This window comes from Argiope bruennichi, chromosome 6, assembly GCF_947563725.1.
Source record: "Argiope bruennichi chromosome 6, qqArgBrue1.1, whole genome shotgun sequence".
NCBI classification, from domain to species: Eukaryota; Metazoa; Arthropoda; class Arachnida; order Araneae; family Araneidae; genus Argiope; species Argiope bruennichi.
The window spans coordinates 12,720,566-12,743,122 of NC_079156.1; the positions used below are offsets into that span (position 1 = coordinate 12,720,566).

The following is a 22,557-nucleotide window of genomic DNA, read 5'->3' on the forward strand; positions in this document are numbered from 1 at the left end:
GCGCGCGCACACACAACCTGTTTTTTTTTTTTTTTTTTTTTTTTTTTTTTTTTTTTTTACTACTTAATGACTTGAAGATTGTTTACTCAATATCGAATTAATCGATTTCATAGCTTGAACAGCATTTTTTTCTCTCTCTCTTTCCATTTGAAAACAGAATAGAATGTAACCGTATAAATGTTGCTTATTGACATCCATCTCATAAAATTGATAAGCACGGAATGACGGCTTTTCTGAAATGGCTAAGCTACGTGTTTTCCAAAATGTCGGACAAACTAAACGCACAAAACTATATTTTTTTAATACAACCAACTTCAAAGCCACGTTCCTACGTGAATTATTACTATTTAATTAACTATTACAAAATATAATCCGAAATATGAGAAGCAGTCAGTTGTTAAAGATTCCCCACAGTTCACAAATTTCGGAAACCAATGATCGTTACCCACTCGCTGAACCGAATGCCATTGCCAAAACCCTCACCAAGGATCACACAACTAATTCAGTTGAAATGCTAAATTCATGCCAAAAGTTGATATGTAACCATTATACGCCATTGCCATGCAAAGCATCCTTTGGGATAACACCTTTAGTATGGAAAATGCGAGAAAGATTTGAGAAGACCCATCCTCTGTTTCAAGAAGGTAGAAGGTATCCCTCCAAAAAACTTTGCCAAAAGCTTGTGAATTAAAAATATAATGAAATAATGTTGGCTCTTCTCTTATATATCCCAGTATTTGCTATGTACGAATGAATGTAATAAACTGCGCTTTGATATTTTCATTCTGAAGTAATTGATTAATTTAAATCATTTATATTTTATTTTGAAATGATGAAAAAAAAATTTGATTATACTTTAAAAATTCATCTTCTCCTGAAGTGTTTGTCTATAAGTAGTGGGATTACCGAGGAATTTACTGTTGTAATAAAATAATTATTCAAATTTGAATTATTATGCAAGATTTCAAGAACACACAAGGTTTTGAATAAAATATTAAATTATCAGTTTCATAAACAGTTGGCGACTTCATTAAAATACGGTATTCAAATGTTATTTTAAGAATTATAACACGTCGTCAATCAGATTAAGAAAGAAAGAAAATTGCAACTAATCATTTTTAAAGTGGCTGACGAGCAACTGCTAATCTGCGGGTACGAAAAGCGCGGGAAAGAGCTGTTCCGTTGAAAAACACAAGCAGGAAGAAAATTCATTCAACAGTCCTATTTGGGAGATAAATCAAAAACGAGGACGCCAAAACACGGCAATAAAGTGAGAAGTAGTAATAGGGTGCTAAAGCACACAGCAGATAAGGCAGTGACGTGAGTTTGTTTTTCATTATTTTTTTACACGATTTTATCATGAATAGTCATGGGTGAACAACGATAAGTATGGCTAGGAGTATTTCATCACCTTGAATGAAGAACAATTTTGATAAAAGTTTTTTTAAAAAACACAAACACAATTAAAAGTGCAATAAAAGGAATATATATATTTTTTTATTTTGATCGAAAACTTGATGTAATTATTCGATAGCGCTAATTAATCCCTGAAAAATATTAAAACTGTGCCCGCCCATAATATTAAAAAATAATAGTAGTTTCGCACAGAGCAACAAGTGAGCAAAAAAGCAGATTGACAATCGTCTAAAAAAAGCCGAGTTACACAGACAAAAAACTTTAGCGACTGCAGTTAAAACTGGGTTTCGCCGAGTTATCACCTTATTTCCTTCACACAACGAAAACTTCTGCACTTCGAAGTTTCAAGCAAGAAAAGACAGTACATATTCGAGACATCTTCCTTTTGATCAACTGGGTCCAGAAAATGTAAACGTATTTCAACTTTAAGTTAAGTAATATATTTACTTGTGTAAGTCGCAGCATTCCCCACCCCCGTTATCACATTTTCGTGTAAACGAATACGTAAAAGACACATGGTCAACTATTGCGCGCAATGGAAGGCCACACCTACCTCAGAACATTACATGACCCCAACGGGACAATGGCAAATGGTTATCTCATCGTGAAAACTATTTGCCACTGTCCCATTGCGGTCACATGATCTTCCTGAAGTAGGCGTAACATTCTATTGCGCGCAACAATTGCCCTCGTGTGAACCCTGCGTAAATTTGATACGCACTCACGATTTCGATGACTAAAATCATATGGCAAATTCCATCCATGTAACTTGTGTTTTGAGCTAATGTGTTCGTATATGCTTACAAATCAAAAGACGATTACAAAAACGATTCTTCAGGATATGAAATACCGAGATTCGTTAAAACTTGAGGCAGCAATGTTTTGATCGTTATAATTATTTTCTCTGTGAGCACTTTGTGTTCGGGAAAGGTTAAAGCTATTAAAAATAAGATTTAAGTTTTCAAAAATTACTTTCAGAAGAACTCGTCATTTAAGGGAGGGGAGGAGATGAAAAAACAGATATTTCTCTCCGATTTTGTGTCTGTGCATGCACACGTTCCGAGAAAGTAAATATATTATGAAGTTTCTCCATAATTCTGCAATTCACAAAATCGAACCCTTAAGCAAGAAGGCATTTTCATAAAACCATGAAGGGAACGTGAAAGACATGCTTGTCACCATACGGGGTGAAATAAAGAGGCTTCTCTTTTACTTTCTCGGATATGAAGTATAGTAATTGCCAATTCCAGATTTGGACGAATCTGCATGTTTCAGATCTTTCGAACAAACACATCTTTCGGCATTACGTCTGTCTCTCCGTCTGTTACAAAGATAACAAAAACCGGTTTGAGCTGGACGGATGAAACTTCGTATATGGTTTTTAAACTAAATTTGAAGATTTCTATCATTCTGAGCAAAATCCATTCAGAGGAAGTCTGCTGCCCGGCTGTTCGAAAATAGGCTAACAAAATAACTACAAAAAGAAAGGGAGCCAGATGGGTAAAATTCGGTACTCGGATTTAATATCCATAGTAAAGACACCTATTGAAATTTTGAATAAAATCTAACGTGGAGCGGGTCGTCTGTCAGTCTGTACTTTCAAAAACATGTTAATGCGATAACTCAAAAATGCAATGACTGAAACTTGTCATATTTGGTATGTAATTTTGTGACTGCAATTGCAATTCAGTATCAAATATTGGTTTCAATCGGTTGGGAAAAACGCATCTAAAAGGTCAAATTTGATTTTTGGATATTTTCAATCGCATGTCAATAATTAATCACCAGAAACCTCGCCAAGAATAACGAAGATTCAGTAAAACCTACAAATTCAAGCCAAAGATTAATATTTAGTAATCGCTATACGCCAATGCCATGTGCGGCGTTCTCTGCCTTACTTAAGGTCCACAATTCTTACTTAGAAGGAGATACCCTCATTACCGATTTTTTTAAAAACGAACTTCCAATGACTGGCAGCCTTCTAATAAGATGAATTATTGTACACATATAATTATATGAAGATTAATTTAAAAAAATAATTGAACTGCTCTTGATATTAAAAGTACTACTTGCTTTTGGAAATATTTAATATGATTCGCGAATGAATAATTCATAGATTACAGAATTTAAAGAAAAGGGGACCCATAATAAATTTGCCAGCAAATAGACGATGACGACAAATAATTTTTAATGTTATTTTTGAAAAATATTCATAGAAATTTTTAATATAGAATAAGCACAGCACAAAATGAAATTTCTACAAAGTAATTTCTTTGAATAATATTGATCCGCATTATATGTGCAGGCTTGATTTAACGTTAGGGAGAAAGTAACCCGAACTGTCCAGTTAATCAGGGTTTCAACAACCCATTTTGATGCGATTTTAATTTTTAAAAAAACAGGAGGATTCACCCAACAACAATGCCGATTCAGATGCCAATTGCTCGTTACCTTGGGAAGAGAAAAACATAAACCACACAACGCTTCCTATCAATTTCATTGTGCGCAAGCAACATAATACCGACTAAGAAATAATTACAATGTGCAATGGTCTCTTGGTGCGAGAGATTCCACAAATGCATACAAAAAGGAGAGTTCGAAACAAAGGCGAGAATCCTCAAGGTTGCAGGAAGCATGAAGGACGGGCTGCCTCTCTTCCTGAGGTCGCCAAAGAAATGCCGTTGGTGCATTCGTACCCTAAACACGTGCTGACTCCTCTGCCTAGGTGAAAAGTCACTAAAGAAGAATGGAAATGAGATATTTGTTTTAACATTCGATAAATTTTGAAAACTTCTGAAATTCTGACGACGGGAAGGAGCGGAGCCGTCTTCCTCCTCTAACTTGGGAAGTATAAGCTTTCAAATTGGGAGGTTGAGGAGATAAAATGTTAGTTTTGTCATTTCTCAAAGCCAAGGAGTGAATACATAACAGGACTCCCCATAACTTCATGAAAATCAAATTACGATCCAAGTTGATGGTGTGTTGAGTATCTTTGGCATGCAATGCCCTTGGAGGCAACCGAAACACTATATACCAGTATTTGCACATTTCAGCATTTTAATAACAAAAGATAATAGTTAATTAACTATTTTAGTTAACTCTTCAACAAACCTGTCCTTTTGAGCCATTTCCAGCGGCAACAATTTTGTGCAACAATTATGGCAACAATTTTGTGAAGCAATTATAAATAACAAAGTTACAGAATTGTTTTCCTTTTATTTATTTATTTTGCTGTTGTTGATGACTATACCTAGCATGTAAAGAAAATTATGATTATCCCATTAGAATTTTGTGTAGAGGGATAACCTTTTTGTCAAATTTTGTTGAAATTTACTTCAAATATGTCAATTAAAAAATAAGATGAGTACATAAATGTGATTTTTATGTGTTTATTATTTTTATGTACTATTTAATAAGAAAACATCAAATAAAAGTTTAAACTGTTTTGATCCACTATCGGAAAAAAAGAGTCTGCCAATAATATGCTCAAGTAATATGAGACACGAGAAAGCGAAACCTATACACAAAAAAAATATGCAAATTGTTCCCTTAAAGACAATTTGCGTACACAATAAACAAATCGGAAAAACAGATGTGACATTATTAACCCTCTGCGCTCGGAAAAGTAATTCGATGCAAAATTATTCATCTAATACAAGGGCTTGTTTATAGTTCCGATAAATAAATATATAAAAATTGTTTCAAGTTGAATTTCATCAAAAATTATTTCTTTCAGTATACCTTATTCTTAAGTATACAAGCATAAGTATATTCTTCAGTATATCTTATTAATTCAGTATTCTTTAGTACATCGTTCTGTAAGTGTTTTTAACCATCAAAATTGGGAAATAAATCAGCAAATAAAACGTCAAAATGATGAACCATCTTGAATGGTGACCATGAGTCACCTCTCGAATACAAAGGGTTAATGTAACACACCTAAAATGTCAGCTCCAATTGGTTGCTTACATATATTTTGTTCAATCCATCAAGTTATGCACAAGAGATTTAAAACGTAATGCAAAGGGTTATAATCTCGGCGCCAAAAACAGTCAGTTATCAATACTTTGTGGGCAAAATTATTATCGGTCTCCAACAAATATTGTTCTGAGAGTAAGTACAACACATATTTAATACAATGGTTCTGATGATGGTTCAGAAATAGATAGAACAGTTTGTATTCAGACATGGAAACTTTCCGAGTGCGTATCAGTCGTCAGTCAACTGCACATGTCGATATAATTAGCAGAAAATATCAAAAAATTCAAAAGGGGAACTTTAGAGTAGGCGATCGTAAGTCAACAGTCATTTAAATATATCCAAACATTTATATTATATATAGCTTTTATTATTCATATGCTCCGAAAATAATAAAGTCAAACGAAATAAACTGAGAAGTATACAGAGTAACAAGCACAAAAATGGCAAAACAAATGTTACTTTCTTTCAGTCATCCCCGTGACTTGGCACTTTATGCACATTCATCGCTCGCATTAAAATTTTCAGCGTGCACATAAATTTCTTTGAATATCCCATACATTAAACATATCGCAAGCACATTCTTGTGATACATCTTTACAATGTGGCAGCCAGAAAAGTTTTTACAACCGCAGAACAGACTTTACGCTGCGGCTATTTCCCATAAATCTCGAACATCTCCCTTATTAGCGATATCAGAGAGCAAAAGTTCAAGAAAGTAAACAGAAAAAAAAAAAAGAAGGCAAGGGACTGATGATGATATTCAACAGATGTTGGTCTAAGTTTTTTTAAGAACACTCAAAACTGATGATTTGTAAATTCTTAACATCCCTTCCATTAAATGAACCAAACATGTTAATTGAAGGGGTAGGGCAAGAGGTTAGAAAAAGTATTTTCCCAAGGTCTTCGGGATATACGGAAGTTAGGATTTATAGCACTCTTGTACAGGACACGTTCCGTCATAAAACTATTAATTATTTGCTAAGTCTACTGTGGGCAAAGCAGGGCAGAAATTAAAACATTTCTGCGCCTTTAACTGAAATAAATTATTTTAAGTCTGTTCCCTAACATTTCAGTAAGTTCATTTCTAATGTTCAATTTGATTGCAACGGTTTTATTTACAAACTCTTCATTAGGGTGGCCCTCATTTCTGTTGTTTGAATTTTTGATTTTTCTCCAACAATACCAGGTATTTTAAGAAATCAACCTGGCTTTTTTTATTATTATTATTTGAGTGTTCGCAAACATTATGAATGAAGATCTCACTGCAAGGAAATGAAGCTTCTGATGTTATTATAATTTATATCTAGAATGTACTACAAATAATATATTATTTCTTAAGAACTCTGTCTATGACCAATATGTCTTCTACCATAGCTTTCGTTAATTAATCTGTAATAATCATATCCGAGATAGATAAAAAAAATTCGCTTGGACTTGCACATCTTTTAGTCAATAAAGAATTAAATATACCATATTTTTTGCTTATTTCGATCACATTTTAGGAAATCCGTTAGTTGGAAGCGAGTAACCGTGAAATATAAATATGCAGCGAGCTAGATAGATGAAATTTAACATGTAACTACATTTCCACAATTGTTATTTTCCATATATTTCAGACCAAATACGTCAACTGATTCATCTTCTGCCAGTCTGCTTGCTATTCCAGAATGTTCTAATTTCGAAATGTAAAAAAGCTTAGATTGAAATCTGATTTTGACATCTGTATCAAATTTCAAGCCCAATTAATCAATGGAAATTGGGGTTTTTTTTAAAAATCCTCAGTTAGTTTTCTTAACAAAATGATGAAGCTATATGCAATTCACATCAGATAACTGAGACGAGAGAAAAACTCTGCGGCTGGTTTAATTAACTTCTGCAAAGAAAAAAAAAAGGGGGGGGGGAATCGCAACTAAAAACATAATTCAGCAAATAAATAGTATCAGTTCACGGATAATTTTTGAGGAATTGCTGACCCCCCCCCCCGTTTTTTCTAAGTATAATCATTTATTTAATTTTGCATATATCTAGTTTCATCAACAATCTTCCACGACTCCCTTTTCGAATGTTGAAATATTCAAAAGGAAACACAAGGCAAAAACGGTAATTATCTTCGTAGAGAAAGAGAGAAATAAAGAGGACTACGAAATCTACATTCCACTGCTGCGCACGGCCAGCAACTAAGCGATTCGTTTCGCTTCGCATTCAAAGATTTGATGTAAAGAGCAGAAGGAACTGCAGCACCTTTTCTCCTCCCAAAGTTGTCAGAAGCCGTTTTAAATGTTATTCTGGAGCAGAATATGTTTTGCAAGCCTAAAAATTGGCTATAATTTTTTTTTCCATGAAAATAATGAGACATAAAATTCATATTATATTATACAATCGATTTTTCCCCCTGAAATAAATAGGAAAATAACATTTATAAATGAATATCTATTTCAATCTTATATTTTGATGACTTTTTTTTATCACTGAGCAGCATCAATTAGTAAATCTTTATAAACAAAAGTAAAGAATGAGGGAAAACTTTAGAAACGTTAAAGATTATCTTTTAATTAAAATGAATAAACATTTGAAAACTGCTTGGCTACGTATTATTAACTTCATCCACATCAAGTTAAAAGTAATTATTTTTCTAGCCTAATAATTAAATTATTCAAAATTAGAGAAGCGAGTTGAGCTTAGTTTAATTCAGTTATATTAAAGTCCCGTTTTAAAGCAACACTAGGGCTATTTTGGAATGGCAACTCGTACTTTTGAACCGCGGTCAAATGAAGAGGACAATATCTGAGCTGGCACCTCCTCTCCATTTAAATTACGCCGAAAAACGTAAATGCGCGATCCACACCCATAACATCTAAGGTGCCACTGTGATGTAACATAGAATTGAGGAATAAATAATTCTCATATTTATTTTTCCACCCACCTTCTTCCTCCTCTTCAAGAAATAAAGTCGCTGCCAAAAAGAAATTCCTTTTGAAAACAGAAGTCCTTCAATGCATTCCAATGCATCGAAAAGTGATATCCCGCGGTTCTACGAGTGCTTTTCTGAACCTTATCAGAGACACACGCATTTAGTGATAATTTTGTTTGCATCCAAGCACTTTAAAAATAAAATGCAGTAAATACCGTTGAATATAAAAGGTATCTTTCCCAATTTAGAAAGAAAATTATTTTCAACTACTTTCACAATATTCCTAGAGTACCTCAGCAAGAACAAAGAAGCGTTATCTTTGCGAATCGCAGACTTAGAGCTGCCAAGTCAATACCACAAATCATGACGAAGTCAGTCCGAATTATGGCAACTAAAGAAGCCGGATTTATAAAGTGATTCTAATATTGACATATCATGAAGTATTTATCGCAGTGCGCATGGAGGAAATAATAACTCACATAAACACTTTCAAATTTGGTTAATTGAATGCTTTTGATTCAATTCGTCGCCAATTCAAATTTCTCCCCGGTTCTTTTGTTTTCTATTAGCTACTTCCAAGTTTCACTATAATTTGAAATGCATTTTACTGTGCATTGAAAAACATTGTTTTTGAGTTATCGGATTTATATGTTTCTGAAGTTATAGACTGATAGACAGTCAACCGCTCGTTGGATTTGACACAAAATTTGATGGGTGTTTACAATATAGATATTAAATCAGTGTATCAAATTTCATTCGTCCAACTCTCTTCGTTTTGCAATTACTGTTTCACTTATATTCGAACAGCCGGACAAATAGACTTCCAATGAATAAATTTCGCTCAAAATTTGGCAAACTAGTCAGCTCGTATGTTATAGACAGACGGACAGACAGATATTTTGTAAAATGTATTTTTCGAACTTAATGACATCTAAAACGTGGGAATTCATCAAAATCTCGAATTCGGATTTTTTGACGTTTACTTTATCACTACTTTGTATACGAGACAGTAAAGAAGCAATTAAAAATTTATCTTTAAAAGCTTCACACGTATCGAAAGTAAAATACGCACTGATTGCAAGTTATATTGCATAACTGCTGCAAATGAACCGCTTCCACTCGGGCAAATTGTAACTTTTCAGTTTTCACAGAGTTAGCATTATTATAAAAGAATCTTGAAAAAATTCATAAAAAATAATAATCAGTGAAAGATTAACAGCTACCCAAAGTGTGTAATAATAAATAAATTAAACCATTAAATCCGCCCTAAATTTGCGCACATATTAGACTGAAGATAACATAACATGCTCCTTCCCTTGAAAGCAAATAACAATATAAAGATGACTCGGTCTTTCATAACGGGAGACGGTGACGAAGCCCCACCCTACACATCTGTCGAGATCCAATGTTATGTGCGATCACATCCAGATCCAACAATCCACAACATGATTGGGCTATGGAAGAATTCATGAAAACAGCCCTTTCTCGATCCTCCTTTTGGAATGGCGGGCAATAAGAGGGAGCCGTCTAGGTCCGGCGACAGTTTCTCGGTCAACAACACCAGGACTCGGATAAAATAGTGAAGGTTAGAATGACAGGAGGGAGGGGGGGATATTTCTTCGCAAGGCCACGTCGTTCCTTTACCTCGATTCGCTTTCTTGATTCTCCTCCCTCCCCACAGTAACAGAGTGCACGTCACAATTAGGTTGTTCTGCGAAGCTTACTTTTAACGTCACAGGAATGTTGATAACAGCGATTCATTTATCTGCTTTTGTGCGGTGGGTTTTCCCGACGCCTCGACAAAAGAAGTTTGCTTCGTTCACAAAGGTCAGTGCTGCGTAACCGATTCAGAAATAGTAAACAATAACTAGTCTTCTCGTATTGCGCCACAACGATTCAAAAATTATTATTTTCTCTTCAACTTCTATAGTTCCAATAAAATGATACATTATAGTATGTTGGATGTGGATGCGACCGCGCGCTGCATTTTTAATTTGAATAATTTTTCTTTGTTGAACTTAAAAACTTTCAAAGACGGTATGCAATCCGTTTCGAATGAATTAAAGTTTTTGTTCTATTTTTTTTTTTTTTTATTTTTTTTATTTTTTTTTTTTTTTTACAAAGTTTAGTGGCACAGCCTTATTTATTCATAAGGAGTTGCTTTCGTATTTTATTCAATTTGTAGCAGTTGCAATACTTTATCTTCTCTTTTGGATAATAGATGTCGACGCCTGATTAGGTACGCATCTATCTCATAGTGCATTGCGATTGGTACTTTAATGAGATGTAATGCTATTCTGTTAAGGTGTGCGTGCGTTAATGTCTTGTCTTCGTGTTTTGTGTGAAATGTGATCATTCAAGAAATGTTCCCGAAAACATGGGTCCTGTTGCTTCCATTGCAAGGATCATAACGATCTTCATTCCACCACAAATTGATTTCTGCATTTAGCTTTATATAAATGCGTAATTTGCACATAATCTTTTTCCCGTGTTTTTTTTTTTTTTTCATTCATTAAAGATCTTATAAATCATGTTTTCAACTGTAATCGGCTTTCATTTGTCCTACACAAAACCTTTTCATTGAAATGTAAGCGGAGTAGGATCCGTTACATGCATCTATTGTCTCCTTGCTCTCGTATTTGTTTAAAAAAGAATACGAAAACAATCTTAATCTAAAACAATGTTTAGAAGGCATGCTTTGTTTCTTGTTCTATTTTAAAGGTTTTTACCTCTTGCTAGAGAAACATTTTGTAAGGATCAAATGACCCTAAAAGAAAGGACAAATGAAGCTGTTCTGACAATTTTTGATTACTTTGCACACATACCTCGAAAACTATATGAAAGAAAAGAATAAAATTTGGAATAATAGGAACTGAAAATTTGATTTTCTTACAGTTCATGAACCGTTAACTCAAAATTACAAAATATTATATATTCGAGCCATTTTAAAGCTGAATTTGGAATTTCAATTTGGAACTGAGGAAGGAATTTGGACATATTTTCGAAATCGGTTGTTGAAAAAATGTGAGTGTGCAAATCTAAAAACGAACTCTTACACGAAAAAAATGTTTCATACGCTTAAACAAAACCTATTTGAACAGAAACAGGTATCAACAGTTTTATTGAGATATTTAATTTCAGATTAAAGAGCAGTGTCCAGATGCAACTCAAAAATAGAATGCATCCGACATTTTGTACTATAAATCTTTTTTCTCCTTATTGGGTTATTAAAAGAGCATTTTTCCTTCTCCATTCCAGATTATCACCGTTCTATCGAGAGTACAAATGAAGCAACGCATGAATAGTAAAAAATAATTCAACTAAAAGGATGCCATTGTATTCTTAAAGATAATTTATTAAGAAATCTCGGATGCTTCTTCATCGAATTATCACTGCAGAAAAAAAAATGTTAATATAATTGTTTGTAACATTAATCAACATATTTCATACAAGACTGCGGAGACCCACTGGAATACTTACTATCCAAAAGGAAGGCGCTTATCATAAAATTTTAAAAAAGCATAAGTGATTTCCCCAAAGCTTTATCGCGCATTTTTTAATAAAGGTGTTGTTATACGTCCCCCATATGCCAACTGTGGGCCTTCGACAAAATCGGGAATCACATTTTAATTCAAAAGATCCACACAAGACCAGTATCGACGGACCAGTGTACTTTGGTCTGTTGAAAACAGCTCTTTCTAAAGCTCAAATCCACTAGGATCAATGAATTCTGTGAAGTAGTAAAAGAGGAATGAGAAATCCACACTCACGGAAAAACTTTTATAATGAAGAATGTAGTGCAGACCTATAGTCTAGAAAAAGGGTTTTCTAATCGGAACAACTTAAAAATACTCTTTACATTTTAAATGTCACTGAAAGAGCTACGAAATCGGTCTAAAAATGAACAAATAATAAGCTCTGTAAGCCCGAAAATTTTTTCCTCCATAAAAATTTAAATCTTAATGAAAGGTTCAACTATAGAACTGGAATTCTGTTCTAAATGAAGACGTGCGTAACTTTATTTCACGGTATCTAATTTTGAATCATTCAATTTATTTTTATGAATTTAGGTATCAAAATTAGATATCGAAAAGGAATGGTGCTCCATTCGTCACTAAAATTTGTTACTGAAAGAAAATAAACGAATTTCATTCGAAAGTAGTTGCTTTTAAAAACGGATCATTAAAGAAGCTAGAAAAAAGCTTGATAAGCAATAAGATGCATACATGCACATTTTTAATTTGCATTTGGTATTACATTTACATGAAATATTCTTAAATATTACTATGTATTTTATACGTGTATTTATTATATAAGATTTTTTTTTTTACATTTCAACTATTATTTATTTTACAGACTTGAATAATGCTTTAAAGTGCGATATTTAGTAAAGCATATTCTCTTGTGCAATCGTGTTCGGCAGGATTTGCAGCAGTATTTTGTTTTAAGACATTAAAGACCGCTCACGATTTTTCTCGTGTTGCGGGTCCCGTCTGTTATTGCTTCATAAATAACAGTTATAATGATTTTAGAAGTACAAGTTTGTCCAAAAATGCGCCCCCAGGCGTACGTCTTACAGATTTCTTTGCGGTCCTTAATGTGTTAAATATTTGCCTTGGCAGATCATGCATCGATTTAGCCGAAAAACATGAAAACGAAATATCTCGTGATCAGGCCACAACGTCCGGCCAGCTAAAAACGAGAAATCTCGTGACCCGTACGCAATATGTTAACTTTACAGTAGGGGATGGGGGGATAGCTATCCATTCGTTTAAGATAATAGCCACCCGATAAAGACAGTTTTTCACTCCTTCCGATAAGCGAGATTAAAATGAAATCTTTTTTCCCTCATTTTGTCACCCTGTTAGTTACTTAACAGTAATTTATACAAATATTAAAATCAATTTAAAAATAACCAATTAGGATAGCAGTTTCACTTAGAAAGGAGACCCAGAAACTTAATTGTGTAAGGGTCCCTACGAAGCTTAATCCGGCCTTGCGTGCAGATATAAACATTAGTGTCAATTTTGTCAATCCTATCTCCCATTGGTAAAAAAACAGCATGTCGGCACTTCCTTAAACTCAAAGCGCCAAAAATAAATTCATTAAAAAAAAAAAAAAAACACGTGTTGTTGACAAAGTGCGCTGAACCCCCAAAAAAGTTTGGATGGGAGGAGGTGAGGCAGAAAGTGCGACAAAAAGCAGGCAATGGCAAGCAAAGTGGGTGTCAGCGAAAACACAAGGCCCACCAGACACTGTTTAATTTGAGTGGGAGTACCTATACATCCTTCTCCCGCGACAAGTGTGTCATCGACCAAAAAGGAATGGGATAGCAGAGGCCAGAGCAAATATTTCTTCTCCGAGAGAGGATGAAAAACCAAGCAAAGTTGCTCTTGCTGAAACGCCAGCGAAGACAAAGATGTTCATCATATGTTCAAATACTCTCTTCTGGTTCAGCAAGGCAAGAATATCATTGGAGCTGCTATTGAATCAATGCTTCGGTTCATCCAATCTTTTTGCTAATACAAAATCATTTAATAAAATCCCATGTTAAAAATAAACAACGCTGCTGTGACAGCTGACGTCGTGTGCTCCTAGTACACTTATGAGTAACAATTCAATAGTTTGGGGTTCAGATATGAAATTATATAGACGGAAGCGGGATTTTATTTTTTAAGCTGTATCTTCACGAACTTAAGCATTTCATTAATTTAAAACAGCCTGGAGGAGGAAAGATGACTCTGTTTTTGATCTATAACTCCGGATATACGGAGATCTCGCCAGCCATCTGATGTTTTTGGTAGTTATTAATTCAGGCAATATACTAAAAAGCAGCCCGCGTAGGGTCTGTTGTAAAAATCCGTTCTAAGCCGTAGAGGATCATATGCTTAGTATAACGAACGGAGGGGTGGAGGGCTGAATTCCATTTCTACGACTCAATACTTAACATAATTAATAGTACACAATTAATGACATGGAGTTGTATGAAGCACAACAATGCTTTAGGTACTTTTAACCCAGATATCTTGGCTGACTAAGATGGCTAATTTAAATATTTCCCGTTTCTGAAACCAGGAGTACTTACATAGTGTGGTCCGACAGGCATCGGCATGGGTGGCGAGAAAAGGAAGTGGCGAACGGTTCCATTTTCGTCCACTACTTGTTGCACTAAGTGGCCGGATGGCACCTGTAGCTGCACAGGCACTGGTCCCGGGCTATTGTTCTGCACCATGCGCATTCCTGGGTGCCCTGTGGAACAAAAAAAATAGTGGTGAGTACTCGCCACAACCATTCTGCTCAAAGAAATTATATCAACAAATATTTTTAAAAATGACAGCAAGGTGAATGGAATAAAACGAGACATAAAAATGTAAATTCTTTCAATTTTCGTGAGAACCTTTGCCTGTTATTCTGTTTTAATGTCTTTTTCTCACAGCTTTTTTTTAAAAAAAAAAAGAATCTTAATAAAAATACGCTCTTATTAATGTTCTAAGAGAGAAAAATTACAAAATATTCGTAGTGAAAAGTTTTGGAAGAATTATGATTATTTTCCGCAAAAAAATATTCAAGACCACTGAAAATTTTATTTAAATTACACCTGAACCCGATTCTTCATTACGCTAAAAGCCTTAAAATTGAAATTTTTGTTGCATAAACAAAGAATATATTAAATTAAATATATTCTTTTTATTATTATTTAAAAGAAATGTGAACTTTAGTGTTAAAAGTAATATTTCACCCATTGAGAGAGAGAAAAAAATTAACAGGTTTTTATTCTTACACTTCATTTCGGCATTTCTTCATCAGTATATACACATAAATAGATATGAAATGACCATCAATTTATTTTACGAGCATACAAAAAAGTACTGCATTTCATTCATTGTTAAATGTAAATAATTTTTCTTCCGTGAATTACTGGCAACTTCAGAGTTCTATGCAAATGCTTTTTGTCTGCTAAAGATTTCAGTGTGCGAAATCATGCATACAAGACATATGCACGTTACAGAAGTGAAAAACAAATTGCACAAATCACTCTAAATATTCATTCACATCTTCAATTTCCATTATAGTCGCACTTTTTTAAGTTATAATTCATCACATGTCTTGCAGCTTCTTATGTAAATAGAACTATAGAAGGACGTATAAGAATAATTATATGTATCTGTAAGAATAATTATAGAAATAGTTATTCTTTTCGTCTTCGAGAAGTAACCAGCTTAATAATCAAAAATTTGTATTAGAACTCTACTTACTTAAACAGAATAAAGTCAGTTTAATTAAGTGGGCCATGAAAAATTTAGTACTTATCAACCAACTGTATTAAATTGATTAATAATCAATAAAAAGAATTATAAATTGTAATATTATATTATTACAAAGTATTAATATTAAATGCGCTAATAAATAATGTTTTGCTGACCGAATTATTTTTTATTGCATTTGTGATTAAACACAATAATTATAATTACAGCAGATTCATCTTATGGGATTCGAGACTTGTGTAAGAAAAACTGTGCTCTTCAACAAACATCAGTAAATTTTAAAGAAACACAAATGACTCATTTCTTGTTAGAAAATATGGAGTTTGTTACCCATAAATTATTCAGAGAAATAATTTGCAAGAATGTTTGTAAAATTAAATAGTTAAATCCTATAAAATATTTATTACAAAATTAAATTTCATTTAATCATCAATTTTTTTCATTTCAAAATTAAATTTTATTTAAAAAGTCAAAATTTTGTTGGCTTGTCGAAATGAATTGATCTAAACCGATGGAACTTGCTTTCGGGAATAAATTTCGATCTAGTTTTAAAATTTGACGAGAAAAAATGGTGTTGCTATTGAAAATTTTAAAGTTTACTCTTACTTCACTATATAGACGGCCCTTTATGAAATTTTTAATTCGAAATTGTTTAAGAGTACGTTAAGCCTATCATATGCTACCATTTTTATGACTGTACGATGAACGATGTTAGAATAAAGCTGGGTGCCTCCCCCCTCCCCACGACTGAACATCGAATTTCGAAAATGCGATTTTAAAATAAAAAACAGGGATCTTATAAAGAAAATTGAGGCTCATATCAGGCTTGTATTCGAAACCGTTACTGAGCTTCACTGTGCGAAAGATTTCAAACATAAAAAAAAAAAAGAAAAGAAAAAGAAATTAACCTTTTTAAAAGACCATTTTTTGTGCAATGATGTTATGACTCTTCAAAAAAAAAAAGATCAATTTGAAAAAAAAAGGAATTCCTTAAAATTAATGAACTGAAATTCATTAAAAACCTTTTTAAAACATTTAATACATTGTTCTAACGTGAGAAGTAGGCTTCCAGCTGAGCACTGGAATGTGGGAAGTGATATTAGAAGATCGAAATTAACTCCACCAACATAAGGCTGGACATCGTTTTATAAAAATTGTCCCCAACTTCCTTTTCTTTTTTAGTAAAAATCTTTTCGCCTACTGAAATTTATACCAAGAAAATCGCCAATGCGCGAAAATAATAATAAAATATAAGCCAGACTTTCATAACATTAGCAATTTAGATAGCAATTAGCATTCTTGAAGTAAAAAGAAGAAAGATCCGAAGTTGCTTCGCAGAGCTCTTTTGCATACTTTCTAATTAAAGATACCAGCCTCCTCTTCCGTATAAAATTGATTTTTAATGTCAGATGCGCTCACATCTTAGATCTACAGGAACTGAAACACCTTCGACGGGAAGACTTGATGGGTATCTAGACAGACTAAAGACAATGCATATTTCTCATTCTGATAAGAGTGATTGATGGTTTTTCATGCTAAAATTGATGATCACCCTTTAAAAACTCGAAAACATCTTTAAAATTTTATTTCTTGCTCTGATTTCTCACGGTATGTCCAATGGCATTAACTAACTAGAGTGGGGCAATCAGGACGTGTGACCCTAGTATCACGACCATTGGACGCAAAACTGAAAAATCGGTTTGCTGCATTTAAGTAATTTGTTCCCCTTTATACTTTTTCCTAAGATTTCTCGCTTGCTTCTAATCAAGCGATATAAGATAAAAAGGATACAATCCTTCATGCTTTCAAACTTAGTTCCAGAATTTAGTTATACAATCATCTACGTCAGACTGTATGTTTTCAATTCAATAAATCCTTAAAGAAACAGAGCCGTTGAAAGAAATGAATAATTTCAAAAAATAAAAGTTATCAATAGAGATAAAATGCCTTATATTGTAAAAGGATAAAAGAAGAAGAAAAGAACATTGGGGGCGAGATTGTATCCCATTGACTTAGAAACGGTTAATAAAGCAAGATTAAATAAATCAATGAATACTTTTAAATCTCATTTTCAGAGCTGCAGAGGGTTTCGATGATATGGAGGAATCTTTCGAAACTTGCATTTTAATATGTTTAGAAAATAATGAGCATTACAATTTGCATTTGGTGCCCCTCAAATAAACAAAGACAGCAGCTGCTGATAAAAAAAAATTAATGAGAATTACGCGAAGTTTATACAAGATATTCTGGACGTCGTTAGAATACCATGCAAAGCGGAAAGGACACCGAATTAAGCCTATCGAACTCGAAACCAAAGATTAAACGGTAGGTGATATAACGAGCAACAGCACAAGGGGAAACAAATTCTATATTCCTTTTTAAGTCTGCTGAAGTAATTCTATACATATTTTCCTGAATTTCCAAACTGGCTGCTTTAAAGAATTCGACGCAAAATCTGGCGACAGAACGGGTCCTTGAGTTGATGCTATTACTTATTTTTTAGGCACAACCTTGACCACAGAACATATTAAAATGAGAATCTCTAGCTCGCTCTCTTGACTCGAGAAGGTCATCAAAACTCCCCGGATGTTTTCGAATGATATGAAGCGTCAGAGGCGCCTTCTCTTCAATGTGAACTTTAAAAAAAAAAAAAACTTCAAGAATATTATGATACGCGCGTTCATGCAATGGGATATGTTTCTCTTGACTTAAAGTCTAAGCTTCTGATTTCTTTTAATTAAAGCAATTCAATAGAATATCTAATCTGCCAGTGATGCAACTGTAGGAACGTATACTTAAACTTTCTCAATGAAAACTTTGTGAATTTTGAGACTAAGAAACAAGAATGTTAAAGGTGGTTATTTACGAAAAGGTCAATGACAAGTACATATTAAGAATGATTCTAAAGCAATTATACAAACTTTTAGTGTAGATGAGGCATATAGAAACAATTTTTATTACAAAAAAAAAAAAAAAAAAAAAGGATTGCTACATAGGCCACTTTGTCGACCAATTAAGCATGCACTGTATACTAAAGCATATAATGTCGATTTAATAAAATGCAAATACAACTGAAGGACTAAAAACGAGCATCGCGTCAGACGGCAAATCTTCCCTTTAAGCATGATGAAAGTTTGCTGCTGATTACGCATTTTGACGACGTTATTCACGCACTTGTATTCCACTGATAATGGGATGCACATTGTCTAATTAGTTGCTGTGGCAACTGTAAACAATTCCTTTTAGATTGCCGATCTCATGTTCTATTATAAAAATGATTTGTTTTCTATTTGGCCACTGGCAAGGCGCAACAGGCATGATCTCGTGCCTGAAGACCTTGCCTGTCGTGCCTTGCCAGTGGCAGCCTTAAATGTCTTTTCTTTTCCAAGGGTGAAAAATCTTACCCTCTTTGCCCGAAATGTTACCAACGTCGGGCCTCTGCTGAATATATTCTAGACTGTTTAGGACTTCTTTGGGGAGAAATTTACTCTTCTCCCTTCCTCGTTTCTGACTTTCTTCTTATCAACGAATTTCTGGATTTGGTTTGACTAAGTCAGGCCATTGAGATTAGCAACAACAGACCCTCGAGCGACTCAAAACCTATTCGATGCACTAAACCAGCGGTGAATTTCTAATATCACAGCCTTTTTCCAAAGGTAACCGACTCTCCATATAAATTTTCCCTTTACAAAGAATAAATTAATATAAACAGCCGAACGAAATGTTGGGAGAAATGAAGTCAAGTATGATATGAATGAAAACTAATCAATTGAATACACGGGGGAAAGGTAATACGGCTACAATATTCCTTTAGTCTAAAATGCAGGACGCTAATTGTTTTCACATGTTAATACTAATTATGCTTATAAATACTAATTAGGCAGGTTTATTTTCATACTCGGTACTTTAGCGGTGATAATTAATGAGAATTCTTGTGGTTGTGATTCTGTCAACTTACCGGGCCTATGCTTACTTCCCAGGTTTTTTTATGTAAGACGAAAACTTGAAGAAGTTTGCCCTTGGAAGCTACCTGAAGTTCTATTAGGCACAAATTACGCAAGGTGTTCGTATATTCGTGTACCATTAATGACTCATCGTTCGATAAACGAATGAGTCCGTCGCCAACGAATTTACAGAATCATAATTTAAAAGACTTAGCATTTTGGAATTTACCAAAATTTAGTTTGGGCAGAGACAGAAGTGTCTAAAAGAAACATTTAGAAATTCAATCGATTCATATTTAGCAACGGAATGAAAAATAACACAAAAATGAATATTACCAAAAAGTGCATTTATGTTTTAAAAATAGAAAGATTAAATATTCATACTTTGGAGGGTGAGAATATACATCTCGGTGCGATTTCTTTTTGAGATTTTATTACAATTCCAATTAAAAATCAAGACGAATTTATGTCTTCCAAAAATCTTACCGGACAAAAATAAATTTTACAACATTTCAAACATTTTTAAAATGTATCTTTAATGACATCAATTCAATAATCGCGCGAGTTTTTCTGATTTTCCAAATTTTTTCAAAAATATTTCTACCTAATTTCCAACAACAGATTGATTATTGTTATCCCGAAGTTCAAACCATTTTCACTGTTTCATTAACTATCTCATTTTCTTCCACTGCTGAAGTTAAAGAAGGATTTTGTTTAATATCTCTGTAGTTAGTTTACTAAACGGATAAAATAAAAAAAATTTTAAAAAATTGAAGGTACAATACCTTAAAATTTAGAAAAAAGATGGACGATTATCTACGTTTTAAACATGCTATGATGTAATAGAATTGATCTATATTTAAGAAAGTCAATTCATATTGAGTGGACCATATACAAGAATTAAAATAACACATTTTGATGTCTGATAATTTGCCAGAATCATTAAGTTTACACGATTTAAACAAAACAAAATATATTTAATATTTCTAGCATCTATAAAGTATATCTAATTACTGGCAAACCAAGTAATTACCAAAGGCGTCTCTATCTCCTCTATCGGCAGGAAAAGAACTCAATAATGTCACATAGTTTTACACTAATAAGGATCCTTAAATCTATGAAAATTAAATGACATCGCCTCCAACATTTAAACCAGTGTCTTTGAAAAAATAAGTATTTACAGTTTAAACTGGCATATAAAATAATTTTTGCTGTTATTATTTCAAAAGTTGCAAGCTGATTGGTCTCCAATGGAGAAGTCCATGTACACAATAAAAAGAGTATATGAAGGAAATTAAAATAAATTTTTTAATATCTGATCATTTGAGGAAATCGCATACTTGAAGTTATTATCTAACGATTTAATAGAAATTAAATAGAGAAAATATCGCGAGTGAACCAGCTGGTCATCATAGCCCGTTAGATCTCCCTTATCGGTAAAAGAAGGAAGAACTCGGTCATGTTACGTGACCTTACACTAACAATGACGATTTCAAAATCAACAACACATCCCCTATAATATGCAAACCAAAGACTTCGGAAACATAAGTATTTACACTTTAAATTGACATATAAAATGCTTTTTTTGCAATATTATTTCAAAAAGAAGTCGATCAAAAGTAATAACGTTTGAGATATATTTTGATTTTTTTATTTAAATGTTTTAAGAAATAATTCAAAAAAAAAAGCAGAAATATTATAGTTACTAAACAAATTTAAACACCACTTAATAAAAATTAAAGCATTAAATTTTAAGCTAAGCACATTTTTGTTAACTTTTTTTTTTGCAGACATACTAATCGTTAAACACAATACTAAAAACTGATATGCTTGCTAAGATAGGCTTCGATTCCACCAATTATATTTCGGAACTATTTGTCATAAATTTACTCGCGAAAGAATGTAGTACAAAATCATGCGCAATAAGTGCTCACAAAATTTATGAAGTGTCTAAGAATGAAACATTCAGTTTTCTTTCCGGTATATTGTTAACCAACACTAAAAAAAATGAACAATAATTCGGATAATAATGTTCGCAGAATGCTTAGCTTGTATCGGAGTGGAAAGTAGAAATATGGTTCTCATTGCCATTTTTTTCTTTCTTTTATAAAGAAAAAAGTAGAATTAGAAGTATATATTTAAAAAATAAATGATAGCATAAATAAATTTTTCCTAAATTTTTGTGGCAATCCGTTTCACACTCATTAAAACATATAATAAAAACTACAATCCTTTCTATTTTAGAAAACTGCAGTAGAAATACGTACTATAATGCATTAAAAAACAAATTAATTTAAAATGTTTAGCAAATTCTGAAGCATTTTGTTTGGCATTGGAGGGATTTTTAAGTATACATAATAATGCTAAAATGCTGGGGGAAAAAATATTAGCAAATAACGCCAGCCCGATATTTTGAAAATTACATAATTTAGGATCGTGGAATAGTTGTTCATAATGTTTCCCAATACTCAAAAGAAAACAGGCATATAAAAAATGAACAGAAAACGTTCGAAGAAAGTATAAGCAACAACGTCAAATTCTTCATAATTCAACAAAAAGAACTCCGGGATGTGGGAAAATAATTCTGGTACAATATTTTTACAATAATTCCAGTATTATTTCTGAATTATAATGCTGAGCCAGTTTTTTTAAATCTAGTTTAAAATAACACTGAGTATTAATAATACAAGATTCATACTTTCGTAACACGTCACACAAACGACATGACGTTCGGGGGAAGAGAAATAGAAGGGGGGAAAATAGTTCGAGACCCATTAAACCTGACATAACAGTGATTGACATTTCATAACAGAAATGGAAAGGTAGGGTTATACTGGCTTTTTCCCACAGATCGCAGTTTATATGCAGATAACTTAAAGTCTAGAAGCAAAAAAAGCAAAACGGAAATTTTCAGTGATTGTCTATATGCAATAAATTATATATGGTGGTTAATCATCTTTCACCATTACTGTTCCGAATGTTAATATAATTAAGCTGACTATTCATAAATTTTTACTACGGAGAGCACAAATACTAAATG

The 22,557-nt window shown here is 33.1% G+C and overlaps 1 protein-coding gene across 3 annotated transcripts in view; it reads right to left on the reverse strand.

Moving 5' to 3' along the window:
• LOC129971209 (fibronectin type-III domain-containing protein 3A-like) overlaps positions 1-22,557 on the reverse strand; it is a 106,860-nt gene that overhangs the window by 37,772 nt on the left and 46,531 nt on the right. For all 3 annotated transcript variants that reach the window (XM_056084786.1, XM_056084787.1, XM_056084785.1), the window contains exon 2: positions 14,394-14,557. In XM_056084786.1, the coding sequence (XP_055940761.1) occupies positions 14,394-14,557 (164 nt within the window). The remainder of the gene's footprint in view (positions 1-14,393; positions 14,558-22,557) is intronic.